The 21810-nt window shown below is 37.5% G+C and overlaps 1 protein-coding gene across 1 annotated transcript in view; it reads right to left on the reverse strand.

Moving 5' to 3' along the window:
- LOC136832805 (uncharacterized) overlaps nt 1-21810 on the reverse strand; it is a 186584-nt gene that overhangs the window by 144747 nt on the left and 20027 nt on the right. The window contains exon 2 of the mRNA XM_067094388.1: nt 10238-11477. Coding sequence (XP_066950489.1) covers nt 10238-11185 — 948 coding nt within the window. The 5' untranslated portion in view covers nt 11186-11477. The remainder of the gene's footprint in view (nt 1-10237; nt 11478-21810) is intronic.

Here is a 21810-nt window from a genome sequence, read left to right on the forward strand (position 1 = left end):
TATGAGTTACACTACCGTTTCAGTTCATTACACACAGGATAATCCACATAGCTTACACATAAACGCACACATACATAGAATGTATGTGTGTATGTGTATATATTATATATATATATATATATATATATATATATATATATATATATATATATATATATATATATATATATATATATATATAATGTGTACGTGTGTGTGTATGTATGGTTCTTTATGAAGGCCCATTAAATACATAAAAACTGAGTAAGTCCCTATATTTCCACCGATACTAGGCCCGACTTGTTGGTCGAAATATAGATTATAAAATTTTTTTCTATATTGGTCCTTTTTTGAGAAATACACACGTACGTACGTATGTATGTATGTAGTTTAAAAGTCTCCTAAAACACTTTTTAAAGGATAAAATCATTCATTTCGAGTAAGAATCTGTAATGCTGATCACTTATGATCAGGATTACAAATTTTAATCGAAATATATGGTTTCGTCTTTCAAATAGTGGTTTTATGGGCCTTTTAAACTTCACAGAGCACTGTTAGATCACTGTAAAATATTATACTTATACATATAATGATCTCTGTAATTTATAATGAGCTACTATTTTTCACGCTCTCAAATATTACGCCAAACATACAATTTAATATGGAATTCGATATAAACGTTATTTGTGGCATAATATATGTGAAAATATATAATTTAACAATGAAATTAAAGATTATCACATCTCTGCCCTCAGTTCAGAGACGCAGTCAAAAACTAAAATACAAGAACAAGATTTCTCTCCCTAACTCGACATCTCGGTTATCAAAGTTACTCGAATAAAACTTAGTAAAAACAGAATGTAAGGAAAAATAAGTGGGAGAGAAAAGAAAAGATTCATATTTCTATTCATAGTTTTAAAACTACATCTATCAAATATGCCACTAAATCTATTCTTATAATGACATGTTCTGAAGCGGAAGTTTTCACTTCAGTGCCATTTTTCAATCTTGTTCATCCCTCCCGAGAAGTAAGATTTTCCCTATTAGCAAATGTGCCTCTGGAGATTCAATTTTGAAAACACCCACGCACTGGCTACAGTTGTTAATATTATACGTCATGAAACCGTTCGTGGTCATTAATTTGTTAAGCTTCACACAATAGAATGTCCACAGAAAAAAGTGCCACAAAGCAGAGATGCGCCACACAATGGAAAGCACATAGAAAAAAAAGTCCAGTATACCAAATGTCCACAGAAAAAGTGCCACTCAATAAGATATCCAGATGATGAAAATTAACACTCGAAAGAAGGCCCTCAGCAAAAAGTGCCCCATACCAGATTTTCCACAGAAAAAAGTGCTATGTAATAGAATGTCCTCAGAAAAGTGCCCCACAACAGAATATGCACAGAAAAAGTTCCACAAAATAGAATATCGACAGAAAACAACACTGCACAACAGAATGTCCACAGAAAAACGTGCACCATAACAGAATGCCAACAGAAAATAAGTACACCAGGAAAATAGCCTAAAGAAATAAAAAGAAAAACCTAAAAATTACGTTAATGAAACAAAAGCCAGCTGTACAACTGACAGCTGTTTTTCTTGCACCAGCTTATCGTCATCCAAAGATGGAAATCTTGTAAGGAGCAGCAATAATCTCCTTAATTTCCGAGCTGGTGACTGTGAGGATTTTTGGCAAAGTTTACCGAGCTACTGTCGCAAAGAAGACAAAACAAACTTCAATAGTCAGGACCCAGTTAAAAACAAACTTCAACAGTCAGGACCCGTTAAAATTATATGCATTGTCGAGATGAATGACATAATTAAATTGAGAGTAGTGAACCTCATCATACAAATATGAACATTACTTATGTTTACTCGCACGAAAGAATGTCATCTTAATCGTTATAATTTTATATATGATTCCCCGTACTGCAAAATTAGTTATTTTGCAATACTAATTTATCACTTTAGTTCCAGCCTGACAGAAACAGCGTGCTTTACAATTTTATTCGAAACAGACTGAAAAAGGGAATCACAAAAGAAACACAAAATAACCTGCGCAAAACATCTCGGCCTTCTCTTCAAATGGTTAAGAGACGCATGACAGCCCGGCACTGTTGTAAGACGTCCTTTACAGCAACAATGGTTCAGACAGCGAGAAATAATGACGATATGCAGAATTACCGCTGGACAAACGGTAATTATTTACGCTTCTGACAGGTATTCCACGGTGGATAATCGAAATAACAAAAGGTATCAATCTGACAACTATGCGAGGAATCCGCAGTAATAAATTAAGGCTCTGTGGAGAAGCACCGTGCTAGCCTCAGTGAGGAAAATTTAAAAATTTAAAAAGTAAAAATATTACTAGTGCATACTTGCAAGTAGAATGCACAGTAAATTTTCCGTATCAACGGGAATCGGAGCAAATGGCACACGTAGACAGTAAAATCTATGCCAAGATGACTGAAATGAAACGAAAATGTCAAATCTGAAAATGCAACTCACAGGGTAAATGGCTTCTCCTGGTCTAAGTCATTCGAAAATCTTAATTTAGAATTTGATAGCCCGTTTATGTTCAATTTTCTTATTTATTTCTTGACTTTAGATTTAGATTGGGAGTGAAAACAGATCTCTGACTGAAAGACTTTAGCAATATATTTTATTTATATTCACCACCAACCAGGGCAGCACTTCAGTCACGTACTGTGTAGAGTTCACCTCTGTTCGATAACAGCCTCCTTCCCCCACTGTCAAGCACTGTTACACGCGCGCTGTCTTCCACTCCAAAGTTAAGCCCCATTTTTCTCCCTCGTCTTCCAATCACTGCTTTTGTCAGGCTTAGACTTATTAGGAACATTAGACTATCAGTCCTGTTAGCCAATGTATAACAGGAATAAAAAAAATGAAGACTATATGTTCTCCATACTCAAAATCCTGAGAATATTTGTCAAAATTTGAGAGAGAGAGAGAGAGAGAGAGAGAGAGAGAGAGAGAGAGAGAGAGAGAGAGAGAGAGAGAGAGAAACCTATGACCCACAACAGGTGACTAACAAGCAAACACACAATTCAAAAGAGGCTTACTGGATTTTTTTTTTTCAGGAAAAGCACTCATACCTTCTATCCTCACCAGCTCCGAGATCGAACACTGATCATTCAGAACTGTGCCAGAGAGAGAGAGAGAGAGAGAGAGAGAGAGAGAGAGAGAGAGAGAGAGAGAGAGAGAGAGAGAGGAAAATCACAAATAACCAATCTAATATTTCATCCTCATTTTCCATTATTACCGAAATGCTTAACTCACCATAAAAAAGATGACTACTATTAAACCCCTAAACAACTTCCTGGAACGTTAATTATATTTTGACATTGTTTATTTTGTATATATGTATATTCTGAAACTAATCCCCACTAGCGATGGTGGCTGTTCCACAATGAGACTTAATCTTTGTGCTCATTTATTATCTGAATCTCTTTCCTGATGATTTGTCTCTCACAGGAGGAATTAATGATAAATATTAACATCTGAGCTCGGTCAGTCATTCACGGCACGTGACAAAATATAAACATATTACTTCGCTTTCTGGAAAAAATGATACTTTCTCCTGTATTCCTCCCTTAAGTTGCACCTAAACCTTTGTTGTCAATCAATCTGATTAATCTTTCTTTTTACTTATAAAACGAAGAAATTTCTGCCTTACTCGGTGTTCTCCAAATTCTGTAAACAGCCTCGCATCGAGGGTCATCGTCAATCTTCAAGAAAACCACACTGACAAATTTTGTGATTTTTCCTTTATTTTTTGACTCGGCTTCCTTTTGATAAAGTAAAAAAGTTTTTAATTTTCTCTTAGCTTCCAATCGATTATCCCCAAACTTGCGAATTATGGGTGATTCAATACGAAGCGTTGGCACCGAGACAAAAATCCAAAAGAAAAATACGTACTTCGTATTCTCATTCCTATAAACTCAAACCTGTACTTCGTTATGATTTCGTACACAACTTTCACACGAGATGTTGGAAGAAGAAGAAGAAGAAGAAGAAGAAGAAGAAGAAGAAGAAGAAGAAGAAGAAGAAGAAGAAGAAATAAAACTACAGACAATCCTTAATCTTTGTACCATCTAATCTGTAATCCTTGAAGGTGACAAGTTATGGATTGCACTGAACCACTGAACCTACCTTCTGCAGAGGATGAACGAAAATAAAGTAGAAACCTTTTGGTGTTTCTACATCCTTCCACCTGCTAGTCGATAATCTTTGAAGGAGACGAGTTATGGGTTATCTAGCACGCAGCTTTTATACGAGATGAAAAAATCTAAATCTTAGAGCACCGTTAAACATGGTGATCGACTCACGGGCGGCAAATATGGCCTCGCTCTTTCGGGAATGGCCGCAATGAACTTTCATCTTGACTCTGAAAAGATACACCATCAATATGTACGGCAGGATGGAATGCCTTGTTCACAGGAGATAACATCAAAGATTCATTCTCTCTCTCTCTCTCTCTCTCTCTCTCTCTCTCTCTCTCTCTCTCTCTCTCTCAAAATATCTGAACACCAGCGCTCTTCATGACTATTACCCTATAATTTCACGTGACAACTAGACAAATCTTGGGTAATTTTTTTTTTTATCCATATGTGAACAAGATACAAAAACTATAACAAGAATGAATTTTTGTACTGTTTTACTTTTCAACAGCCTAGATAAATATCGAGGGTTGAAGTCAAGAAGGGTCCCCGTCCATAAAACATCTGCCAAAACCAATTTTGAAATCCGGCATTCCAGATAAAAACAGCTGGTAGAGGCCCATTGAATACAGCGACCCCGAATGGGGATTAAACTAAGAAGAATGTTTTACTTTTTAAACTTTCTAAAACATCAAATAAGCAGAGAGGCTAAACATAAAGGAAATAAAATCATAGCAACAATAAAACAACCTAATGACGGCAATCTACCGACGACCAGAGACTCAGACTAGATAATGCCACTAGAACCCTCAAGTCACCAACGTAATTTCAAAACTTAGCTGATTTCACCCTTTCTTTTGACCATTTTACTCAACTTTCCATTATTGTCATTATTTTTATCTTCTGATGTCTGCCATAAGCCACAATCATTCCTTTATTCATATTCATGACTGCTTACCCTCCGGGTGGTTTGCTGTCATAAAACTATCACCATTTTTACTGCGTGAATTCGTTTACTTTTCCGGTATTTTGTAATGTATTGTTTTCTTACTATTCTTGAGACTTTGCATTTTCTTTACTATTCTTGAGGAATTTGCATTTTCTTTACTATTCTTGAGGACTTTGCATTTTCCTTACTATTTTTGAGGACTTTGCATTTTCTTTACTATTCTTGAGGACTATGCATTTTCCTTACTATTTTTGAGGACTTTGCATTTTCTTTACTATTCTTGAGGACTTTGCATTTTCTTTACTATTTTGAGGACTTTGCATTTTCTTTACTATTCTTGAGGACTTTGCATTTTCTTTGCTATTTTGAGGACTTTGCATTTTCTTTACTATTCTTGAGGACTTTGCATTTTCTTTACTATACTTGAGGACTTCGCATTTTCTTTACTATTCTTGCTAAAGTGACAAAATACAATGACCACTATGTACTATTGCACAATTTTGGAGTAGAAGGTAATCTACACTAGTGGACCCTGAGTAGTCAATTACCAATTCAAACCCGCTATTCAAAGAAATCCCTACAAAAGAGCCTAATCGATTACTTACAGGGTATACAATTCCGTCAACTAACGTTTATCTAACATTGTTTAATAAGTGATACTCGAAGCAAGAAAAGATCAGTGTACGTATTTTGTCAAGATATTTATTTCCAAAGAGAACTGCCACTTGAACCCCGAAACAGGCAACACAGATTAGGTTTCAATGACCTTTCAGAAGTTTCCCTATAAGTCCCTCGTCCATTCACAAAGGATGACAAATGAGATCAACGACTTACAGAAACGTTCGACTCCGGCAGATAAAAATTCTAAGAGTAAATTTTAGTTCAGCTTCAAGGTAACCACTCTCATGGAGTAGTGAAATCAAAAGATGAGACTTTACATACTATCAGTGACCCTCTGCTTATATTCTCTTGACACACATACTACCGGTATGTGTATATATATAAATTTATTTATATATATATATATATATATATATATATATATATATATATATATATATATATATATATATATATATATATATATATATATCTAAAATACTGCATACGTGCGCTGACATAAAAACCTAAAAGGAGACATGTTTGCTACAGTACTCCCCTCAAATAGCCAAAAGAACGCAAAACAATATCATTACTTTAGATTAAGAAAAAAAATATAAAATTAGACAACGGAAATAAAGGTACAAGATATGTAAAAAGAATACTCCTTCGCTGTAAACTTTTCAAATAAACAAACAATACGCAAGCATCAACCGCAAAACATCATTAGATTAACCAAATTATCCCCAAAACAGCAACAATGAAAGCAGCAAAAACATCAACAAAAACAGTAAGAAAAGAACAACTAAACCAGCGCTTCAAAACAAAAAACCACCAGAGAATATTTTGGAATTGTGAGGCACGATTACATTTCACCCAAAAAACCGCGTCGTGTCCCGTATTGGCCGGAACGCCGAGTGAAACACGATCCACCCGCTCCTCGTATAACCGGGACGGAGAAAGTTGTGAGCCAGCGATTGTCTGTGTCTACGCCGAGCACCTCGTATATTCCTCAAGCCGCACCAGCACCAGCCGACGTTCGCCATTCATTCGTTGCGCTTGGAATTCTTTGCGTAGTCATCGCCAGATGAAAAACAAATATTTTCAACTGATTCATATCGGTCACTCTGTTGGCGGTTGACATTTTCTGGCGTTGTTGCTATTCAAGTTGTCATTGCAATGATAACTTTCAGAAGATATTGTTTTCGTCACAATAATGTATAACAAACGTGCGATGTCATAATTATTATTGTTATATATATTACAGCTAATGATGAAAGCAGAGTAGACTTTCCAAAGTTTCCAACGAAACGGCTTTAACTCTAATTAAAGTATACTATAAAATACTTTGGTGGATTTCCTTGTTTCGTATCATAAACATTACATTAACATTCCGGATAATAACTATAATTCTCATCCGCCCTTTAGTAAACCAAACCACGTCAATGGCATTTACTCTTGTGATAAAAGTATAATAATTTCTTTTCTAAACAACATATTGGTTCCAAAAAGTGATTATGATTCCATACACATATACAGTATATGTGTATGTATACTAAAAATAATATATATATATATATATATATATATATATATATATATATATATATATATATATATATATATATATATATATATATATCTGTGTGTGTGTGTGATCATACACCCTTTTACCTTCAAGTCAAGGAGCTGGAGCCAAAAGGTATAGTCTTTCGGTGCTTAGTTAAGTCTGTTGTAATGAGGTTGCTAGCCTCATGCCCTTTTCAACGCCGGCTGCGGCCACCACAAGAAGTGACATTTACTAACAAATCAGACTCTGATAAGAGTACAAAAACACTGAAAAATTCCAAGGCCAATTAAAACATAAAAAATAAGTTAATACGTAAGTGGGCATACCGATGTTATAACTGCAGGGTTAATTCATTTCGCCCTAGGCAAGGTTTTATGATTAACATACAAAAAATTAGATGGATAAAAATGTTTAAAATCATAATATATATTACATAGAATCGTAAAAACTTGGTAAAGCAATATTATTTACTTATAATTCGTACATAAAAAATACTATGAAAGCTAACGGAATGTTCTATTTCACACCACCCGGAATAAAAAAAAAAGTATTACCTCATCTAGTCCCTCCCCTGTCTAGGATCAAGATATTACTAATGGCAATTACTGGATGCAGTGATGTCTGATCTGACTCCTGGATTAAATACAAGGTGCCAGATCGAGTAAGATCTGTAACATGCTTCAGGGTCGCTGAAGTGATCGGTAGCAATGCCTTTTGGCTATGTGGTAAGATACCCACGAATTTATCTTACTCATGCTTGAATATGTGTATGGGCTAATTGGTAATACCCGAGATACAGCCAGGAAAACAATCCCTTAGGCTGGAAGCTGTGAGTGCTAATCATGAAGTATGGGCAATCTCGGCTGGGTTATGACAGAGTTGCTTGAAGTAGAGATAATCTGACACTAGTTACAGGATAGTGGTGGAGTTGAAGGGCAAAGTTTCCGGTTTTAATGGGTGTCTTCATTACAACGCTTGTTGCTACTTACTTTCCACGCCTTCAGTCTCAAGTTCACACGAAACCTTCCTATTTTACATCCACGTAGGCGTGTAAGCAACTACACTAAGTATGACTGTTCTTTTGACACTAGCTTTAGTGGATGTCTCGCCTTTAAGTTCGATAACAAGGCTAATGACAAGAAATGCTGTTTCCCAGCTTATTCTAATTCCTCTTATAAATCGCTTTAATTATTTCCCTGCTAAATTTTCGGAGGACTTCGCTTTCTTAATCGTTATTTATACATATGTTACTATGATCGAAAAAGGTGTTGACAATTATAGATGCTTTGGAGTTTGCGTCATAGCGAAATCTGGTGCAATTCCGAAGAATTTTAGAATTCGGCTGCTTTGTATTCTCCAAGTGTTTTGCTCATCTGAATAATTCTAAAGAGAGAGAGAGAGAGAGAGAGAGAGAGAGAGAGAGAGAGAGAGAGAGAGAGAGAGCATTCACCAACAACCAGCTAAAAGTACGTCAATTGCTTGGGAATGCCCATCATGTCATGTAACCAGAATAAGTAATGAGAGAAAAAGTCCCGTTGATTGGCTGGGACCTCGAACATGACGTGTACTACACGGGTCTCAGCCAGTCTTTTTGCCGGCAGGTTTCTCAGAGCAGCCCATCCCCTCTCAAGGATTCTCTGCTACAAGTACCACATCACACACACGCCCTTCGGAGGTGCATTTCTGAGATAGTTAAGTGGAGAAGGGAAGGGAATGGAGGAAGAAATGAAACGAAGAGATTACCTAAGGGAACAAGGTGGTGAAAGGTACATAAATCTGGTTTCTTTAGACTACTATTTCACACGCCTTTCAAAGATTCAAATCTTACGAAAGGTGAGAAAGAAGAGACAGTGAGAAAACGGTAGAAGGATACAGACAGGGATGGGCGAAAAGATGAAGAGAGAAACAGGTAAGAATAAATATCTGAATGGAAAAACAAACTGAAGGGAAAGGGTGAATGGAAAACGTAGCGGGAAGAGCCAGGAAAATAAGTCAATAATTCTTACAGTTTCGACAAAGTCGAAGTCAGTAAGATATGATTGCCTACGGAAGTGTATTTTATGTGCAAGAAATTCTTTTTTTTATTTTAAGGCCCCGTCTAGCGCGGCCACCTTTGGTTATATTTCCAAATCTATGAACCTCTTCAATTCCCTATCTTAAACTCCTCAAAACAAATTTTACTTGAAGTGTGATCACGAATCTATCAAAATTAAAGCTCAAGATACTTGCTTATTTTTTTTCCAACATTAGTGAGCTACTGTAGAAATATACTGGTTATTGCATCAGAACATGCGGAACTTGTCTTCAGCAAGCTCATTTCTCAAGAACCTACCAGTTATGCAAATTTTTCTTCTTCAAACATTTCCTTGCAAGAGTTCCAGTCATGGGGTCTACCGATATTATTAATTCTTTTCTAGAAAAAAAATATTTCTCGTTTTCCTTGGTTATTCACTATAAGGAGAGATAAGGAGATAAGACTTTTATTTTAATAAATCTGTCCACCAGTTTCATTCTTTTAGTCTTCAAATTACGGTTTTCGCAGCGGATGTATTTTCCTTCGACTTATTTCTTTTAAAGGAGGTCGAACGCAAGGAATTTCATAAAGCGACAGGAAACTTACAACAAGAGACAACAAAATAATGCGTTATAAAACATGCCCATTTAATACATATAAATTAATTTATCGAATACAACCACCTATTGCTATTAACTAATCGTAATAAACAAAATCTGTAAGAACCAAACTTCAAACTGGAAATACAAAGCTGAATACTGATCATTTTTACGATGTATTTATATTCATTTATTTGTTTCTGCAAAGGAGACAAAAAATGTCCCAAACAATATTTGAAAGGAAGTCATGAAAATAGTAATAACACAAGGCCTGGGGGGAAAACATACAAATGCATGCAAATAGACAATCAGGTGGCTGACATAGTATCTGTTTCCACTCACCATATAGGGGAAGTGATTGACGATGAAGCAGAGAGCCGCCACAGCTACCGTAGTTCCCCAGCGGAAGTCCGAAGCCGGCGTACGATTCAAGTTGCTGTTTCTCTTCACGGCCATGCCTTTCTGACCTCTGGCGGGGAGAGCAGGCGGAGGCCGATGGGGAGGCGGTGGAGGAAGCAAATCAGAGGTAGAGGAAGCTGGTTGCATGGCACTGTGCACGCCCCCATGGGCGGATGAGGAGTTGGACGAAGTAGTGGAGGCAGATGAGGCGGCCGCATGGAGCGAAGTTCCGGGTCGAGCTGCGCTGGACGACGAAGCAGAAGAACCGGTGGTCGTGATAGGAGCGATATCTGAATGGGCGGGCGATGGTTCCCAGCAACCACGTCCTGCTTGCACGACGCCCGCGCTAATCCCCCCTACCACGACTAGAATGCCGTAAATGCTCAGGATGAATATGGAAAGGCGCTCGTGCAGGGTGTGGGGCAGGAAACTGCAATTTTCAAACTTTTCCGGGGTACCCGACTTTGGGGCCAGGATGGCCGCCACTCCCACTAGGGCGGCAATGATAGCCAACACAGCCAGGTGATATCGGATCTGATGCCGCCGAACACTAAACCGATACTTGTAGGGCCACTGGCTTGTGAGGGCCCGATCCACCAACAAGGAGGCGACAGTGGCCGCCTGCAGAGTCCTGGTAGAGCTAAGACTCCAAATGAAGGTGCCGCAGGCCGCCGATGATTCAGGTCTCATGAGGCTGAGCAGGGCGTAAGCGAAGACCTGCAGAGCCATAAGGAGTTCCTGGACGAACACCGCCAGCAGGAAAAGGTCGACAGACCGCCAATGCCTTCTGTAGGAGATGAAGACGCCCAGCACCCACGCGCACATGAGGAAGATCAGAGGCGCTGCCGCCGACAGCCCGATCCAGCTGTAAGTTAGCGCTCCCATAATCATGGTGGCGACTGGACATTTGATCCGATTAGCAACGGGCCATTATAAAAGGTCAAAAACGAAAGGCAAACGTGAGGTCAGCATAAGTCCTCCTCTGACTTTACGCGACATTACGCCGCTGGCCATCTTAGTACACCTGTCATGTTATTTTTTGTTACTTGGGCCACTGAATAATCATCGCACAGGCCATCGTTTCAGCGCCATATTCTTTGAATATTTTACTTTTATCACTTACTGGTTAATAACAACACGCACAGTTGTTCACAAGATTAAGTTTGATTGTAGTTAACTCAACCTGAAAAAACAAACACACATTAGATTATTTTATATGAATATATGGCAATATTACTAAGTTGTTAAGAATTCATATATATATATATATATATATATATATATATATATATATATATATATATATATCAACATATACATATATATATCTATCTATCTATCTATCTATCTATCTATATATATATATATATATATATATATATATATATATATATATATATATATATATATATATATATATATATATATATATATATATATATATATATAATTAACTTATCATCTGTAAATTCAAGTTATCTGATAGCGAACAGAGAACTTCTGTTGAGCGTGATATTAAATGGACTCTTAAATAGCTGTGCAACCATGTTGTAACAATTCAACATGGTTGCACATGGAAAAATAAGTCTTAAACAGTTAACAAAAGTCATTAAATATAAACTGCTGAGGGTTACGAAGACTTAGGATTGAAGTTCACATGCATAAAAAAAAAAATAAATAAATAAATAAAAGAACGGACTAGCTCTTTCACACACCCTATGTCATGCCAGTAAATACGGCCAGGCTGTCTCTTCCATTCTGTAATGTCACAACCAGTAACAAGTAGTTCAGCTTTAAAACCGCCGACAAATAGTTCTGTCTTTTCAGAAATCTGTCACGAAACGTGACATTGTTTTAACAAAACAACAATATCAGATAGGTACACCAGAATAAACCAAATAAATAAAAGTACAAAAACAAAAAACAAAAAACTTTAACCCACATCCACTTCTTTTTATTTAGTGAGCCAGTGTCTAAGCCTAAAACTTTCCCTATCTTGAGGTAAACCTCAGAGAAAACGAACCCAAGCTCGAGAAGAGTAATGCCGAGAGAGAGAGAGAGAGAGAGAGAGAGAGAGAGAGAGAGAGAGAGAGAGAGAGAGAGAGAGAGAGAGGCCTTGTCTAACTTCATTCTCGTGGTCAGCTGAGACATGGCGACGAATCCAGGAGGAGAGAAGCAGAGGAGGGACGTTTGTGGCCAGTTGGGTCTTCAGCGAGACGCATTCTCAACCACAGTTCATTCATGGCTGTTCAAGCGGTGTGCGGCCAACAAAGGGGGAGAAATTTTCTTGATGAAAATAAGCTCTATTCGTCGCAAACAACTTGATTTGGACGTCGTTAAGTGCGTTCATGTAAAGGCAGGAGAAATCCTGTACAATAAATCTCTCTCCAATCTGTGACAAATGCGTGGCATTCAAGCGGATAGGGAAATCATTTTAGAGTAAGTTTTTTAGGTTGGTACATATGGTATACGTTTGTGCCATCGTTTGTACTTTACTGTAATAAAAGAATAAAAGAAACAAACAAAATTACTGGTTTTATACTGAACAAATATGCGAGCTATGCCCTCATCTTAAGTCCTTTATATTCTCAGTGCCCACAGTTCACCCTTGGGAAGTTAGGGCAACACCCAAAACACACTTACGGACACGCGAAAAGTGGGAAAAAAATTAAAGCATGTTGATAAATTAAGACAATCTCAGCAACACACTAAATTTGCCACTTTATCCTCTGAGATGAACCCGATGCTTTTTTTCCCCCGTTCGTGCACAATACTCAACTCAATTAAAACAATCCTCATCAGCACACTTGAATATTTCTAATCCCTGTAAACGGCAAATTTTTGAGCTTATAACAATCAAAATCTTCTCACCAAAGCAACAAAATAATGAAAAAAAAGACGTAATTCTCACATCTTCGTCCGGTAGACCGCAAGGAGTTGCTACGCCATTCACCCACAAAAATAATACTTGAATTCTTTGCGTTATTTAAGACAAGAATATACTCACGTCAACTACTGCCTTGTTAAACATTCCTTCTCGCCCCATTTCCACATCTTTACAGCCCAAAATAATCGACGATGACATATATAATTCATTATCCAAGCCATTAATTATTATCCATCGCCATACCACCCAAGATGATAACGACTGAATGTCATGACCTCAACCGCTCCGCTTGAGGTGTCCTACCGGAACAATGTAATTGAACGGAGCTGCTTGGATTTCTTTTAGCTGCGCTGGATGAATTCCATCGTGTTTTTCTGCCGTCAACAACCACCAATGTACGAGCGTGGGAACGCAGTTTACTTTGTCTTTAGGCAACTTTCACTCTGAGCTTCACAAGCATTATTGTATGCGCTACAGAGTTACAATGCAATCTCATGTTATATCACAGCAGAAGTAAACATAACACACGTGGATAAATATGTAAAAGAATGAAGGATGAAATCATTTGGCTCCTGATCTAAGTACATCAACTGACTCTATTTTATGATGACAATAGAACGTGAAGTGAAAGCATATCACAAGAAAACATAATTATACGAAAAACAGGAAGTTGGCACCTTAAATCTTAAATTTAGAGAATTTACACAGAAAATCTTACTATGACAAAATTCGGTAACAAGTAAGGTAAACTCAAAAACAGAAAATAACTTGATTAAAAAAATTGTTGGGACCCAAAACTGGCTATAAAGGCGCTACTTTTCGAGGGTAGTGGAAGGATGAAATATTCCTGAAGAAAATGAAGATGAAACTTCTCACAAGAGGGCACTTCTCACAATCAAAGAAAATTGAAATAATGAAGTCAAAGTGACACGGCCTTACAAAATTATGTGAAAATCGTTCATTCATACTGTATCAATTACAACAATCAGTCAAGCGAAACCTTGACACTACTTACAACAGTTTGTTCATCATCAGCAGGCTGAAAAACCTACAGGTGAACAAGTTGGTTCTTATATAAAAGGGAGTGGCGTAGATCACTTATATCAATGTAAATACTGAAAAAGAAGCAATGATACCAGCGCATCAAAAGGCAAATGCCTTTTCCTCTCCTCGTCTCTCCCTATCTCTCTCTCATACACACACGCACACACACAAGCGCGAGCGCGCGCTCTCTCATACACAAATACTGTCTTCAATTCACAACAAAGCTACCGCCTTCTAATCTAATTCCGATTCGCCACAAACCACGGCAAGGAACGAAGCAGTATGGAGAATTGTGCAATACAGAACGAAACACGGGTAATACCGTTCTCTGGGAAATACGATGCCCACGAGGTAGTTGCCTTCAACTCATGTTAGCGATATAGGTTACTCGCCACAAGGAACCATCACAGCAACTATAACAAATCGCCCCGGGGTACGCACACAACGTGGCTTTGCACACTCAACTTCCATACATCACGCAACATCGCTCTCTGCTCAATAAATGAACGTGTAAGCGGAGCGACCCCTAATTTAACCCAAGCTGGTATGGTCTTCGTGAATGGACTACGACCGCACAAATGTGATTGGGAAAGGAAGTGGTTGAGATAGAACCAATCTGGACTGAATGTTAATGAAAGAGTTCCCTACTCTTGTAGCATAAATACGGATTCGACTCGGTAAGTCAATCTGGACCGAGTGAATTGCCTATCGAAAGCTTTGTTGTGACGAGAAAAACGTGATTGGGATTGTATACCAATCCAGTAATTGGTTAACTCGGCATCGGAAGTTCCAATACAGACTCCTCTTTACGAGATGGCAGAACTTCGACAGAAGACAGAGCACCTCGACAGAATCAAGACTTAATCACTGCATCGCATCATCACACAAAAGAATGACTTCAAATGAGGCAATGTTCGTGATCTTCGTGGGGATCACGAACGAACGAACAGTGGTCTTACTACACACCTTTTGAACTCTTCTGTCGTATACACAAACATACACACATATTAGTAGCAGACACATGTGTAACTTTCCCATCACTTACAGGTTCTGGCCTAACTCCGTCGTTCTGTTTATTTCTTTATTATTTCGAAGTTCATTAAGCATATCTTGCAACATCACTTTCCAAGCCTTCCACCTCACAGCCAACGCAATTCACAGAACTATGCATCGCTCTTGGATCGTTGCTCTCATAACTTGTTTCTTCTTTGCCTTAATTACGAAACATCTACTATCCTCTTTTTCACTTTTCCATTCCATTTACACACAAAACTTACTTATGTAACTTCCGATCACTCTCATCATCTCTACTTTATATTCTTATTTTCTCGCATTCTACTTGAAAATAGGCTACTATTCCGTCTCATACGCACGCATCATCACGCAGATGGATCCTTTATTCAAAATCTCATTTGTGTTTTTTATTAGGAAAACGCTACTGAGCAGAACAAAACACGGAGTTTCACTGTTGCTGGTCTCTCGCAATCCGGAGGGGCTTTGTTTTAATATTAGAGGTGAACGGGTAGGAGCAAGTCTCCGTACGGACTAGTATTGATGTAAGCAATTGACGAAAGTCGTTGTATAACAGGCGAAAGGGAAATTCCTTCACACACACACACACACACGCATATATATATATATATATATATATATATATATATATATATATATATATATATATATATATATATATATATATATATATATATATATATATATATATATATATATATATATATATATATATATATATATATATATATATATATATATATATACATACATGAACTTTTGTAACTGTGTACTTGTCTTACACGCCCTGAAGCAAATAACATGAGTCAACCAACCATAGCATGAGTACACACACACACACGTACGTAAGATCTGACAAGCTTATTTGAGGCTGTGTGTGAACAGACATCGAAGCCTGAACATTATATATTTATAATATTATGTACACATGTCTTCCGTAACCAGTAGAAGCTAATATCTGCATAGCTTACATGCAAACAAACTCTTTTTCACTTGACCAAAATCGAAATGATGCAATGACGAGAATGACTCCTCTCTTCTCACATCCACTGAAAAGTCCTTCACTCTCCACCCTTTTTCAGCGTTCAGTGTGACACAAAGAGAACCCCTTAAATACTTGTGGTTACTCGAACACATCCTTGCGGTAGGCTTGAGTAACTTTTTCACACTATTAATGTCTCAGCGTATGTTACCTTTCCTCCCTTGGGTCCTTTCTTCTCTGAATTTCGATAATTTTGATTTCACTTGGAAGTATTCTCTTCAATTTTGGCTGATCGTTTCTCATATCCTTTAAGACCAACCTCCGCCTTTAATGAGGCACAATTGTCCATAATCCCTACATCTCTTCTTTTTCACAATGGCCAAACCCAATTTGGTCTTTGCTCGCTTAGTCCCTATCATACACATACAAGCGCGCACAAACACACCAGGATAGCCTATACATATACATACATACACACACACACCTATATATATGTATGTATGTATGTATGTATATATATGTGTTTATATAGGATATATATACATATGTGCGTGTGTGTGTATGCATATACTGTAGTCAAATTCCACAAAGAGGTACTCCTTCGATGATTAACAACCGTATTTTCCTAACATATAATTCCCCTTCCTTCAGTGATTAATTTCATATGGTGGAAGAGCTACGCGGGAATCGTGGTCGGGGAATTTCAAAACGCGATCGATCCAGAGAACTGAAGATTTATTGTATTTTATTTCATATATATATATATATATATATATATATATATATATATATATATATATATATATTATTGTTTTTTTTTAGTCATTTCCAAGAACCTTGGTCAAGCAGCAAAAATTGTCTTTGATTTTAAGAAGTCATCCACAGGCAGCATCGAGAAAGAAAAACTTGTAACTTTTGACACACACATACACACATTCTCTCTCTCTCTCTCTCTCTCTCTCTCTCTCTCTCTCTCTCTCTCATGGATAATTTTTTCTCGCTATCCGGTAAGCAGCAAGAAACGGACGAAGGCAGCAGCAGAGGCAGTTCCTCCTCCTTGGCTGACTGGTAAGAAAAAGAGATACTACGTGACCCACATATCAGGCCCGGCACACACAAGAGGTAGAGTAGCTTCTCTTTCTCTTTTTCGGATGCTGCCAGCCACCTAGGCTTTCTCGATGCAGCCGGAGGGAAAAATTAATTATGAGTACAGATGTGGAAGATAGTCCCACCATCTTGTGGGAAAAAAATTGGAATAAAAAAGACGCCCTCATAGCTACCTTTAGAGGACGGGTATATACCAATGTTAAGGAATGTTTAAAACGAAGGAAAAATTAAACAGGAAAAAATTAACCAACAAGTCAAGATGGTTTTTATATCATATAAATAAAAAGGAATACTTAATTATCGTAGTTCTTACTTTTCTCCAAGCAGCTACACCATGAAGGCCAAAGATGAAGTCAGCTTTTAGGAGATAAGACTTTTATTTTTCCTGCTACAAAATTTTAACGGTTTCAAAAATAATCTGCCCATTAGCTTTAACACCTCTTGACTTTGATGAAGTTACAAAATGAAGTGATAACTAATGTGCTTGTGTCGATGTAAGAAATTCTTGCATTATCTTACACATTAATGCAGAATTTTCCCTTCAAGTTTCAAATTCCATTCAAAACTTTTCTTTTACAGATACACATTTATCGTTTTCATTTTCTTAATGAACAATGATATATCAATCGAAAATTAACGCTAAACACATCCACTTTAAGGTTATTTATGAATAATGTACTCAATCATTTTAAATTTACGCCAACTCCAGACAATAAGGGTGTATGTAGCGCAATAAAATGTCCTGCAGTCTTCGCTGTCATTATTTCATAACAGTAATTGGAGTTGTCACTTCTGAACGGACGTCTCTAAATGAAAGAACTGCTGAGCCTTCAAATAAAATACCTTCAATATTGGGTCTCAGCTCCCTTTCATAATGCTCCTCTTGACAGACACGCACAATGGCTCTTTCTATCTCGGGTCGCCAAAGATGAAAGGAGAGGCACCGGGAGGTCTGGACTTTCAAAAGACCTGTAAAATGAATTGGGCAGCTCTATCGCGTTCAGATTCTCTACAACACAGCTTTAAACGTAAGAACAACACTACTATTGCGTAAATGCCTTTGAGAATGAAGGCAGTAAGTGTCGATAACTGACACCTTTTTCAAACTACCACCATAGTAGTTTTCCAGAAACTTTCACAAAACTCACACCATTTCGGAACTAAAGGGCAAAAATGGAAGACACTAAGAGAAAAGGGTAATAAAAACAACACAAGTTTGCAAAAAAGATATTAAGCCAAAATAAATATACATGATGCATCCAAACAGATGGATAAAATATAAGATTTAGGCCAAAGGCCAAGCGCTGGGACCTACGGAGTCATTCAGCGCTGAAACGGAACTTAACAGTAAGAAGGTTTGAAAGGTGTTAACAGGAAGAAAACCTCACAACCGTTGCTATGAAACAATTGTTAGAAGATGGAAAGTCAGATGGAAGAAAGAGAATATGAACGGAGGTACAGTAATAGGAATGAAAAAGGTTGCAGCTAGGAGCCAAAGGGACGCTGCAAATACCCTTAAGTAATGCCTACAGTGCACCACGTGAAGTGCACTGATGGCACTATCCCCCTACAGGAGTAATTCCAAATATTCTGTTAGAACACGCCTGTGCCCTCCATGAGATCACGCCTTGAGAAGCAAAACACCATTATGACATTCCGAAATGATTTGACTTCTTCAGGAGAGAAAGTCATCCGCGAACGTGACTCGGGTGAATGGCATCATCCGAACCAGAATGACGGTCCCCTCTCTGACAAATGCACCAATTACCCATTAAATCCTTACTCTGGCTTGCGATACTTAGCGAAGATGACACCACGTGCGTCCGGTATCAATGCTATTATTTTTTTAATTCGTTATTGCTTTGTACTCTCATCATTATCTCTCTTTCCATACCCATGCGGAGCACAGGACGAAAGGAAGAGACAGCATAAAGCGAACATGAACTTTATACCTAATAAGTCTTACGTCCCCAATTTTATGAGTTTATTTACTTCGGCTTGTATTCGTTACTTTGCCCCTTGCACCTCTTCATTCCAAACTGAAAGAGAAACAGAGGATGCAGTAAAAGCGGAAAGTGGGAGAAAGCATTACACCGGGTTGGAATTAAATATAAGAGTAAAGCAATCTGTGCTTTCAGTTTGAAGGTTTTACAGGAACAATCCTCGTTTTCTGACGGACCCTATCAACATACTAGCTCTTCGTTCATTTGCATTTTCCCCGTTGTTGTTTTCACTGGATTTTAAGATTTCCAAGCAATTTTTCATAGAGCAAGTTTCTCACACCAGCGTTGCTTCCGATAATAATTATGGAATAAGTCTTGAAAAATCAGTCTTCATTTCCTCCAGGATCTTCTCGTCATTAAAAGATGTTTTCTCATCATACCTAAGTACCATTAGATAGTCTCTGGTTCAGCCACATCTCGAATCGAGTCACTGCGCTCGATGTATCAAGAAGACAAAACCACGTGATGATGGCTAACCAGATACAACTGTCATTCACTTTCTAATTCACAAAACATCTACGCTTCGGTAACAAATGAAAGCAATAAACGACAATAGAAAAGGGAAGTCTCTCTCTCTCTCTCTCTCTCTCTCTCTCTCTCTCTCTCTCTCTCTCTCTCTCTCTCTAAGCAATCTTCGCTGGAGTAATTGGTGACGACAAAGAGCCAAATCTCTCTCTCTCTCTCTCTCTCTTAAATCCTTTCACCAAACCCGGCGAGTCTGAGGTTCATTCACTGCAATTAGATGAACTGTCATATGCCGCAATCAATCCTTCATCTGGATAACTCTGTTATAGCTTTTAATTGTTCAGCTTGCAGTTTCTCTTATTTTTAATTGTTTTCATATACAAACAATAAAAAGGAGAAATGCATTAGCTCTTCTTAGAGAGAGAGAGAGAGAGAGAGAGAGAGAGAGAGAGAGAGAGAGAGAGAGAGAGCTTACTGGACGCAAAACACCAATCATCAATATCCCACGACATCAGACGAAGAAAAGTACTCCAGCTGCTACCTTCAGAATGTCTGCAGACCGGCTTTTACCTCTAAATCCTTTCATTTTTATGTTGGCGGATTTAAAATGGTTTTACAATTTCTTTCTTCACTTTCTAGTATTTCAGTGGTTTCTACGATCACTGATGAATATGAGTGTCAATAAATAATAATACCACGCTTCTTAACCTTTCTCAGCCCTATAAAGTTCCTGCCCTCCTGCTAAAATGAACGAACGATTTTAGGCCTACTCTGCCAAGCCTATTCAAAAAGGCGTGATTTAGACTGCGTGAGCCATTCATTAGTCTCAACCTGACCATACGAAGAATTACTAAAACAAAAATATTATGCAATATGTATAGTAAAAATATCACATGATTCATACTTGTATCGTAAAAATATAACATTTTGGAATATGTTAGTGCTTAACTGATCGATAAATCGCCCAGAGTAATTACGAACTTTCGCTTATACTTCCATATAAAGTCATCTTAGATTTTTTTCGTCACACTTATCTATAATAATAACACTAGCACCGATCTTTTTCAAAATCACCTCCTATCCCGATCACCAGAGGGAAAAAGACCTATGAAATATCTGTACAGAGGTGAAAGCTATATAATTTTCGCTGAATGTGAATGAAACAGTCAGAAATCCTCATAAAAAAGTACATAGCAATATTGTGGTATGAATAACCTTGGGATCACAGTAGAAACAAGTGTTCTGCTTGAGCAAGCAAGAAAAATCCACCCCTATACGTAGCCTATACTTGCTCACGCACATCAAAACAAGCACACACACACGCGCGCGCGCTTTCATACATAAACAATATGTGTATATATACACATATATATGTGTGTGTGTGTAGTTCGAAATATAACCTACATACAAGATATCTGGAATGCCCAAAAATTCAGTGGACGTATAAAATGTTGACTGCTACAAACTTGGTGTTGTCACCGTATACGATACAGTATCCGATATGGTTCATGTAAGACGTCCAGTGCCGACATCAAACACTACTTGTTCCGCGTGAACAAAGTTTCCTACCTAAGCCTCAGTAATATAATTATTATCATCTTGATAATTTCGAAAACATAGATTCGAAATCTCGATTACAATAAGACCATTATTGAGAAACATATCTCAAAGCGTTTCCTATTCACACACACACCAAATAAATTCAACAGAGCTCCGATTTAGGAATCTCCATTCTCTCCATACCTCATGCAGAATTCTAGTCAAGTTTTATTAAGTGATTTAATCTGCCCTCTAAATTGTTTATTATTATTATTATTATTATTATTATTATTATTATTATTATTATTATTATTATTATTATTATTATTATTATTATTATTATTATTATTATTCAAAAAGAGGGAATAACCAGTCTGTAGAACTCCAGGTGTTATCATCTTGAGAGTTTTGCTACTTTTTATCGCTCTCTCTTAAGGAGATGCTAAGGATAAAATTG

Source organism: Macrobrachium rosenbergii, chromosome 50, assembly GCF_040412425.1.
Source record: "Macrobrachium rosenbergii isolate ZJJX-2024 chromosome 50, ASM4041242v1, whole genome shotgun sequence".
NCBI lineage: Eukaryota > Metazoa > Arthropoda > Malacostraca > Decapoda > Palaemonidae > Macrobrachium > Macrobrachium rosenbergii.